The sequence below is a fragment of the Misgurnus anguillicaudatus genome, chromosome 22 (genome assembly GCF_027580225.2).
Source record: "Misgurnus anguillicaudatus chromosome 22, ASM2758022v2, whole genome shotgun sequence".
NCBI classification, from domain to species: domain Eukaryota; kingdom Metazoa; phylum Chordata; class Actinopteri; order Cypriniformes; family Cobitidae; genus Misgurnus; species Misgurnus anguillicaudatus.
Window position 1 is genome coordinate 12,892,661 of NC_073358.2, and position 10,704 is coordinate 12,903,364.

The 10,704-nt window shown below is 34.3% G+C and overlaps 1 protein-coding gene across 1 annotated transcript in view; it reads right to left on the reverse strand.

Annotated features, from left to right (window-relative positions):
* arhgef15a (Rho guanine nucleotide exchange factor (GEF) 15) overlaps positions 1 to 10,704 on the reverse strand; it is a 59,314-nt gene that overhangs the window by 44,351 nt on the left and 4,259 nt on the right. The window contains exons 3-5 of the mRNA XM_055201021.2: positions 7,563 to 7,617; positions 2,684 to 2,748; positions 1,938 to 2,185 (exon numbers count right to left, since the gene is read on the reverse strand). Of these exons, the coding sequence (XP_055056996.2) occupies positions 1,938 to 2,185; positions 2,684 to 2,748; positions 7,563 to 7,617 (368 nt within the window). The remainder of the gene's footprint in view (positions 1 to 1,937; positions 2,186 to 2,683; positions 2,749 to 7,562; positions 7,618 to 10,704) is intronic.

Genomic DNA, 10,704 nt, shown 5'->3' on the forward strand with positions numbered 1-10,704 from the left:
AACATTATAGTCTGCTTTGAATGAAGCATTTTGGTACCAATTACCTTCAAATAATGCCTAGTCGTCTTTAGTGAAGTGTCTGCTGCATACATAAGTGCTCCCCTTTTTTATGGTGAAGTTTGGTCCTTCATCCCGCCGGATAGCCTGAATCCATTTCTGTCTAACTTCACCATCAACAGGGAATGAATGAAACAGATATGGCTTTTTACGTTGCCTTGTCTGCGGAGGAAGTAAATTTCCGCGACGATTGCGTATTTCCGGTCATAAATACGGAAGTTGTGAGAAAGGTCTAGTAGCAGTGCTTCGCCTTCTGAGAATATAATTCTTTGTATGTATACTGTTAAAAGATGTCTGTGTCTCATATGACCTTGTTATTTGTACACTGTGTGATTATACAAATCACAACATATAAATAGGAAAATGTTTGCGTTATTTTGTCACTTACTGGGAGCAGTATGATAGCTGGAGCCATTCACTTCTAGTCTTTGTGCTAAGCTAGCGGGGGTTGCATCAGACAGAGTTACAGCACGCACGGAGATGAGAAAGGTATGCATGGACTTATCTAACTTTGGGTGATAAGGTAAATAAGCTAAATTCCCAAAATGTGGGTGTGTTTCTTTAACAGACAGTAAATCAGATGTAAGAAGTTTAAAATTCAGGCTTGCATTATGTTTATAGTTAGTATAATGCATGCAGTAATGCATGCAGGGCAAGAAGAATCTGAGGTGGGGTAATGTGAAGTAATTGTAGATTCATTTATGCTTTTTAATAATTCCAGTTTTCTTTCATGGGATATCGACAACCGAAAGTAGCCTTGGCCAACCCATTTATAAAATTCTACTTCCACCACTGCATTACTAATGGTGTATTTCAGAATATTACATGTATAATAAGTATGTGCATATTGTGAATGAATTTAATAAACTAATTCTTGATAGCCTTTAGTTAATTCACTAAAATGATCCTATATTCAGTTAGCCTATATGTTTACTTTACTGACACAGCCCAGTGTGCCCAGGATGGTAAAAATTATTATTATAATTTATTCCTAATGACCAGCACAGGTCTCCTGCATACTGACATGGTTTGAAATCTATAGTTATTTGATTCTGTGGTTTTCTGATGTATTAAAATTCGTATATGTAGAGCAGAGAACTTTTTTCCCTGGGGTGCATGCCCAAAAAAAATTACCTCTGTATTTATAAAACCCTGGGTACGGCCCTGCATGGAAGTACTTGAACAGATTCAAAGTGTGCACACTATCTGGGCAAGCGCGGAGAGAAATTCATAGTGCAAAGGCTACCTAAATGCGCAAATCCCTGTTTTGTCCAAAATCAAAGGAGAGGTTCATGGATCATATTAATGTAGGCAGTAAAGGTCTTAAATCATTTTAACTGAAACCATGATCAAGCTTATAAAATACAATCTGCTTAAACAAGTTGACAGTATATATATATATATATATATATATATATACACTGTCAGAAATAAAGGTACAAAACTGTACCTTTTCTGTCACTAGGGGTGTACCCTAAGTTTCTGTTTGGTACCTTTACAGGAATACAAAACAGAATAAAATTTTGGGTAGATTACTGTACCTTAAGGACCTACATTGCTAGAAAAAAGTCAAAATATGTACCCTAGCTGTCAGTGGGGCAGCACCCTTTAAAAAGGTCATTGTATGGACCATTAGGTACAGATATGTAAACATTTAGTACCAATATGTACATTTGAAATACTAATAATGTATTTTTGAGGTACTAATAAGCTCTCTTTGGCCCCAGTACGTACCTCTGAGGTACTAAAATGAAATCCTTAGGTGCAAAGGTATACTTTTTGAAAGGGTACAGCGCCAGTGACAGAAAAGGTACTGTTTTGTACCTTTATTTCTGACAGTGTATATACAATACTGCTTTCTTTACCTAGTTATTTCTCACCTCTTGTCTCTGTTTTTCGATGCGACTGAGTTTCTGTAACATTCCACTTTCCTTTACCACAGGTAAGTTCTGCCATAATGTAATCTCTTCAGGACCTCTTCTGGTTCGGGGGCACACCACCCCCAGTGCTCCAGGACCCTCCAGACCCAACGTTTCACCTACACTCCTCCTGTAGCTATCAGGACTGTCAGTATGGATCTGACTGGCTTCTTCTGAGACCTTGGCTTGGTAGATCTGATATAGAGGTTCTGTGAATGATAGAACCTTTTTGATTATGTGCACTAACCTCAAAAGATTTGGAAAACTATTTCACGTATTGTTCTTTCAATCTAACCAGTTAACTTGTAACATCCACTTTTATAAACCAGAATAATATTTAATTCTCAAGGGGTGGTTTCCTGTTCAGGACTTATCCTAGTTCCAGACAAAAAAGCATGTTTGCGCTGTCTAATTTAAAAACATCATGCACTGATGTATTTTAAGTGCCACTGCTTTGCCTCAAGAGGCACATCAGTAATATGTTTGTAAAAATTACCTAAATGTCCTAGTCATTGATTAATATAAAACATGTCCAGGAAACCGCCCCAAAGTTTATTAGATTAAAAGACCACTCTGTGCATCCTTCCATTTTTTTTATTTAGTTAAATAGGAAAATAATCATTTTATTCTAGAGAGATTTACTTATGAAACAAATGAATCACTCAATTTTCTGTGTACAATGTACTGTAATCATTTATTTTTCTCACCATAGTCACTGTTTGGCTCCCAGTCACTGGAAATCCTCCGTGGACTTTCTGTACATTCACTCAGCCTATAAGAAACCCACACTGCTTAACCCTTGTGCATTGTTCAAATGTACTACCCTTTCGTGTTGTTAGTGGATGAAAACATACACTGAATTAAACGGCTGTAAAAATGTATCAGATTAATATTTTTTCACATTTTTTGCATAAATCTGTTAATCAACCTCAGTACTGATCAAAACCACCAAATCTTTAAAAAAAAATCCATGATTGTTACTTGAATTGCCAAGTTCATGGAACTGATTTGGGGAAAAACACAAAATTACAGATTTTCAATATAAAAAGTGATTGAGGACTGGATGTTTTAAACCTTTTTCACAGTCTGAGCATGTCAAAGATTAGCAAAAACATTGGCTTTGATGGATTTTCAATTTTTGTGTAGCATCAGTTTTTATTTTTTGTCCCTCATTTATTGTTAGTGGCTGTTTTTGCCCCATAGCCTTCCATTGCAATGACATTTTTGATTGCAGAGCCATGACACCTTATTATCATGCATTCTTCCATATATATAAATATATATATATATATATATATATATATTCCAAAATGCAATAAATCCATTTCGACTAAGTTCGGTAAAAACGTGTTCACATAGCATCTTTAGAATATAAAAACATAAAAAATTCAAATCCATAACTTGATTTTCAAAGATTTATTTTAAAAACACATTTTTTTTATCCACAAAATGCAATAAATCCATGACAGTCAAATCTATTGAATAAATATATCAATTTGCATTCATCTTTGCCATGTTATATTTATTTAGTTGAACAGTGGTATACACTGATTAAAAAAATAAACATTAATGGCATTAACCAAAACACTTACTTTGTCATATAGTCATTGCTGCGGTTATACTTGGAATGTGTTGTTTAACATTTTTCACAGTGATCAGCTGTAAAATGTTTTGGTCCTGCTCAATTTTCGTTGACTTTGAGTAAAAGAATGGAACGTTTTTCATAAGATCCCCTGGGGTCAACGTGTTAGCACGAGAGAACCTTGATCCTGTTGGGAGAACAAGCAACCGGCTCCCGAGTGCCTCTCGCGTAAATTATTAGATGTTGATGGCTTATATTTCTTTCCCGTCACAGAAAACAAGCACAGGTTTATCAATGCTATTGAAGTATTATTTTGTTTTTATTAGTTTGTTGATCATGAAGAACAAAGTAGATGAGGAAAACTAGGATTCCATGTAGGCTACTCAACGCGCCGCCATTGTTTGTTTACAATGCTTGGAATGATGCGCTGTAATTTGTGGAACGGATTTATTGCATTCTGCAGAAAAGGGGGAATGGCGTTTATTGCGTTTTGGGAAAAAACGGTATTAACCGGTCATTGTTTTCGTATAACGCGCTGTGTTTCTTATTTCATGTGTTACAATACTGATCAATCTACAGGTTATTTAGTGCTCTAACTACACATCTTGAAGTTTGACTTCTCTTGATTTACATCGTTTTCAAACAGTTGAATTTAAGTTTGTACTTTTGGTTGCTTTTGAAACATTTAATTAAACTGGAATTTAAAATGAAAATGTAATTCATAATTTTTTTACAAAGATAAATTACAAAATATGTTTTCATTTACGAGGTCATAGTCGTGTATATTTAAAAAATAACATGAAAATCTATTTTGTTTTGTTGTGTTACAATCAAAGAAGTAACAATTCACTACCTGTTTAAACTGAAATTAAACTGAAGTCGTTTTACATTTGTTCAAAATTCCAACTGGTATTGATAGACCACACTTGTGAGTTACTGACCACAGCAAAAATATATCTCTGTCTGAAACGATCTTTTAAAATTAAGTTTTTCTAAATTTTTTTCGTCCCTGCTCTCCCCTACACAAATACGGACACCTTACTTAAGTGTAGAAAATACATACAAATAAAAATTAAATATGAATTAATTAATTATTTCCTAAAGAATCTATATTTATAAAAAAAGAATAAAGTATGTTTTTAAATAAGCTTGTATTATATATTTTAATAAATGTAGAGTTGATTTGCACAAATAGATAAGTTCCAAATGAAATTCTAAAATGAGCATTTTTATCAAGCTCCTGTTTATGTTCAGTAATTGCACTTTAATGGCAATGAAAGTAACCTAATTATATAAGGTATTACAATGTTATTACATGATTAAAGCAGATGCTGCTAAGTTTTTGTTGTGAACTTGAAAATAAGTTTGTGTTTGAGATTTTTTTGTAAATGACATGTTAGGGACTGTTCATTATGTATTTGAGGGCCCGCTGGAGGTGTTATGAGATCAGTTGACAAAAAAGACATGACCCTCCCTTCGCCTGCAATACATTTTCTGTGACCCTCCAAAATTATTGTGAAAAAAACAATCTACCAAAATTAAGGCCCTTGAAAGGTAGTAAAAGGTAACAAACGCAATTTGACTTGGTAATAATTTTTTTTGCTTAATATTTGTTTCTCCATGTTTTAATTTCATCTAGCATAGTTTAAAAATATATACGGTGCTAACAGGACCTGAGTGAATCGGAGTAGATAACAAATACAATCACCTTATTTGCTGCTGAAGTTTAAGCAGTCTGTGTAGATTGAGCACACACCCTTAACTCGTAGTATTTTCTCATTCGAGGTTACGTGCCCACGTCAAGTTGCTGCACGCATGGTGACAAAGGCTTAAAGGCGCTCAAAGCGAATCTGTGTGACGTCACTTTTTGTTGATGTTTGAACTGTTTTCAAATAAACGGAGCATAGCTAACTCCTCCCCCTCCCTTCCGTGCTCTCATGGACTTGCCAACCCCCACCCCCAAATCCTTCTTGTCGTTTATTGGCTGGAAGAGTTTGTTATGGTTTCTGGTGGTAGGTTTGGCCACTTTGTTTTAATTGCAGTTTGTGGAGCCTGGGCTGTCTACAAAGATCGCGTTTTTACAGTTTGATCAGTGGACAGGCAGCAAGCAAATAGTGAGGAGATGTTTGCTGTATGTAACAAAAAAAGTTTTATGGTCTAAAATGCGTGAATTTGCTTAGAACACTTTTAACATTTGTACAAGTATTTTAGCACGGCACTTTTAGATTAAGTGATTTTAAGCCGTTGAAACACAAACAACAGTGCTATATGTCCGCACTGTTTCTGTTTGAAAGAAGTGTGCAAGCCCCCGCATCTGCTTTTCATTTTTCTTGTGAGTATTTTTGCCGCTGTATTAACCTTAAATACACACATGCATCAAAATTCCTGGCTTTTGCAAGTTTCCTTATAAACGCGACCATTAAGATCTTAAGAGAAAGTAAACAGCTAAAAGAGAAAACGCATGTGTCTTAAAGGAGAAGTTACCTAATTTTGCTCCTGTCTGTCACTCGTGTAAATCAAACAGCATTGAGGTAAAATCTCTCACTGCTCTTAACTAAATCACTTTTCTACCTTTAATAACATTATTATGTCGAATTGTACACGAGTTTGATTCGAGTTTCTCGTTCAGGGTTTATATTCATACTGTTTTAGAGCTATGACTGTGAACAGAACAAACCTGAATTATTTGTTTATGTATACTGAATAATATGAAATACACATTTCTGTAACACAAAGGTTGCAAGGTTTACAAAAAGGTTGTATTTGTTCACATTAAATTGTAAATGCATTATGAACAAAAAAAATAACAATATATTGTATATAAGCATGTATTTAATTCTTGTTTATTTCATTACAGTAATTGATGTTAGTTTGAGGTGCATTAACTGAAGTTAACAGTTTCAAATTTGATTTAAAAATTAAAATGCTCAAATAATTAAGATTTACAATTAAAAAATAAAATATTTGGTTAACTCTATGGTTAACTCAAGGCTAGGGTTAAGATAAGGACAACTGAAACTCAACTCGACAATATAAAAAAAAACATTTTGACACAATTGACAACGACAATACTTAATGATTACAATTAAACATTGGTGTACCTTATATGTATGATGGGTGTGACACTTAAACCTTATAGTAAGTGGTGCTTTGCATACCCCTCCCACACACCCCAAAAAAAGTCAATGGGGCAAAAACAGCCAATAACAATAAATGAGGGAGAAAAAAACTGAACTGCACAAAAACTAAAAATGTATCAAAGCCAATGTTTTACTCATCTTTGACATGCCAAAGATTGTGAAAAAGGTTAAAAAAAATCCAGTCCACAATCTCTTTTTATACTGAAAATCTGTAATTATGTGTTTTTCTCCTCCCAAATCAGTGATACCAGTTATGAACTTGGCAATAAAGAGTTAAAATCATAGAATTTTTGTAAAGATTTGGTAGGTTGATTAAAAAAATTGAAAGCATTTTAATAAGATACAGTTTTACAGCCTTTTAATTCAGTGGATGTTTTCATCCACTGATAACATAAAAGGGTAGTAAATTTTCCCACAGTGTGTTTTTTAATTTTTGAAAAATTTGTCAACCCAGATAAAGTGGTTAAGACTAAAAAACCCTTAGTGGATGAAAACATCCCCAACAAAAGGGTTAAGCTGACTGCAAATTAATGGCTTTTATTCATTTTACTACGAACTTTGAATGCATTAAAACAAGAAAGTAATTTTAAATCCCTTGTTTCTTTCAGTCAGAAATGAACTACGTATGTAACTAACATATCTTTCAAATCCTTAAAATTTGGATTAATCAGGTTTTAACATTAGGAAGGAGTAGGTGTTGGCACAGAGGAGTAGGTCTGACCATCACCCAAGTTAACTTTTTGACATTTACAGAGTCTCTAGTGTGATAATTTAGGACAACTTCTACAGGTCCCTCAAAAAATTATCTGTTCCAGCACTTTGAATACATATTTTGAATATTTAGAAATTATTTTGTAAACTTACTCGTTCTTGTCAATAGTCTCCCATTCTTCAAAAATACCGTTCTCATATCTCTCACCTAAGAAACAAATACATGTATAAATATCAGGCCTTGACAATGTAAAAAAACTGGGCTTGATTCGGTCGTTCTAAAGAGGCGTAAAAAATTCACTTAATTAGTCCCTTTGGGGGTAAAATTGACCCCACTAGAAATGCACAAAAATAATAATTTCAGAGCACAAATGTTACATAGAAAATACATGCTCAATCACAGACACACACAAACACACAAAGGTATGACTGCCACAGAGAGCATTTCTTATAGAATTTGGCAAAAAACAGCCACAGATGCAAAACAAAGATGTAAAATATTCACACACGGAGGCACACACAGGCAAACACACACACACTTACATTCAGTCAAATTTCTGTGGCATTTTGCAAAAAAATACATTTCAAAATGCATCAAAAACTACAAAAAATTCTACTATTTGAAATAATATTTATTTTTAGTGTCCTTTCTTATGTTTATATATACATAAATTCACAAAATGTATCAACAAAGTAGTGATGTTGAGCAGTTGGCCACATTTAGTGAAATGAATGGGTCTCTATGGGCCTCTGCTGGTCGAAGTGATTTATTTCCTAAACTGTAACCATAAAACTGTTTTTTTTTTCTAAACACCAAATGGCTGAATTCAACACATAACATCTAGATCAATATCTAAAAACAATTTTAAAATCAAATCAAATTTAGATAATAATTTATGTGATTTTTCATAACATGTTTATATTTTTCAGGCAAGCTAATGGTGTAGTTGAGGAATTGAGGGGTAAACGGGTATAAAAGTACTTCACATCTCCCAAAACACAGCATTACAGTTTTTTTATTTGCTTTGGTACTTTTCACAAGTATGTGGTAAAACCTCACAACTGTTAGTACAAAACTCAAAGCAGATCATCAAATAGTCAGTTTTTTCAAACATGTAACCACATGTTCAATTGACTTAGTACAACACACAAAATTATACATTCACTTTTTCACCACACTTAATCATTGTGTCATCAAAGAAATACCTTTCATATGAAGTACCGTAATTGTCTTTCACCATGCAATGTTCACAATATTTTTAATATGCTTCTCATCTCATTTGCGTAATTGACCAGCACTAAATCCAACTGATCTTAATGGTTAATCACTGAACCATTTGGTAAACCTATATATTTTAATTTCAGCAATATACAGTATATGGATTTTGAGAACCACAGAAATACAGTTTTTTTTCGCTTTGGTACTATTTTCACAAGTAAGGTGTACATTTTCAAAACTCTTAGTACAAAAATAAAAACTGATCACACTTGTAATGCAGCTAGTCATTCTTTCAAAACATGATGTAATGCTTTCAGTAAGTTGCACATGTTTTCAGTCCACATAATCATTGTTTCAAATACAAGATTATTGCAATATGTAATGAGAACATTTGGTTTAATCACTGAAACACAACCGTATGATCTTCTTTCAGTTTAGTACTTTTAATAATCAGTTCATCCAACAGCAAACAATGCAAGATACATGTGTAAACACTGGCAATTTCTTTCAGCATGGAGCAGGACAGATAGCAAGGAATAAGAAGAGCTTGTGGACAAGGGATCTATTAGAGAGGTGGGCATGGGAACCAACAGAGAGCTCAAAGAGGTGGACGAAAATCTACAGCCAAATGCTCAAGACAGGCTTGATCCAAATTACAGTAATGTAATGTGTGCACTAAATATTACAGTTTTTTCCAATTGCTAACACACTAAAATGACATGAACAGCACAACTATTTAAACTGACACACAGAGAGCAACACCTCTTCTCAAGTCTCCAAAAGTCTAAACACATTTTCTGCTTAACACACATTTTGCAATTCACAATGGCACTTTTTAAATGCACTGAACACGGTTCTCTGCACAAGACACAACAATCTGACATAAAGTCACATGTTTGCCTTTTCAAAACACTACCATTCAAAATGACAATACACGAGCTAAATGGCCAATATATGTGCCACCTGCCCAAACACCTGAATGGTTAATTGTTAACACTTCCATCAGAATGTAAGCACTAGAAAAGACCACAGGAACGCCATTGGCCACAGAGCCATTATAGATGTTCCTGGCTTACGTGGTGGGAACATCACAATGTGTGCTCCCATCTCCAATATGGATGGTGTCCTCCACCGTCATGCCAGCCTTGGACCATACAACACAGCCCATATTCTCACATTTCTAGAAAGACTCCACAACATTCTCATACCATCAGAGTGTATGAATGATGCAGACCAAAGAAACCGGTATGTTGTAGTATGGCACAAAGTGAGCTTTCATCGTGCAGCCCCAGTCCAAAACTGGTTTGCTGACTACCAAACATTTATCGTGCAATACCTCCCACCATACTCGCCATTTTTGAACCCCATAGAAGAGTTATATGGAAGGTATATGACCAGCAGCCCTTTGTGCGCATGTCTCTTTTGCAGGCTATGGAAGAGGAATGTGATGAGAATGATGTTGGTGGAATTTAGGGATGGATAAGGCGCTCAAGGCGCTTCTTCCCTCGATGTCTGGCAAGGGAATATATTGCCTGTGATGTGGACGAGGCGTTGTGACTTGTTTGGTGAAAAAAAAATCAACAGCATGTGTGTGTATCTGCAAATATTTCTGTGCATGTAAACAATCTAATACATATTTTAGTATTATGGCAAAGCATACTAAAGAAAAGTGCACTTTTCATTATGCCCAACTGTGTGTAGTTGGTTAGACAAAAATCTGGTAATATGAATGAAGTGTGTTCCAATTTGTGTCAAAGTTTGATTTTGATAATGTTATATGTAGTTTAGGTTGGAGTGCTTCATTTTGCAGGATACATTTTTGATAAAACCAGACTAGTTTGAAAAATTGTGTGTTAGCAATTGGAAAAAACTGTATGTTTTGTTCTCATTTAGTTACATTATAGAAATTATACCTGTTACAATTATATCTGAAAAATAAAAACTCATTTGTCCAAATGATTGTAGATGTCTTCATTGATCCTTTCCTTGATTACAGATAGATGGATATTTTGGAAATTATAGATTATGTAATGTAAGTGTATTGCCTAATGTAAAACTGTGTGATATGTATTTTAT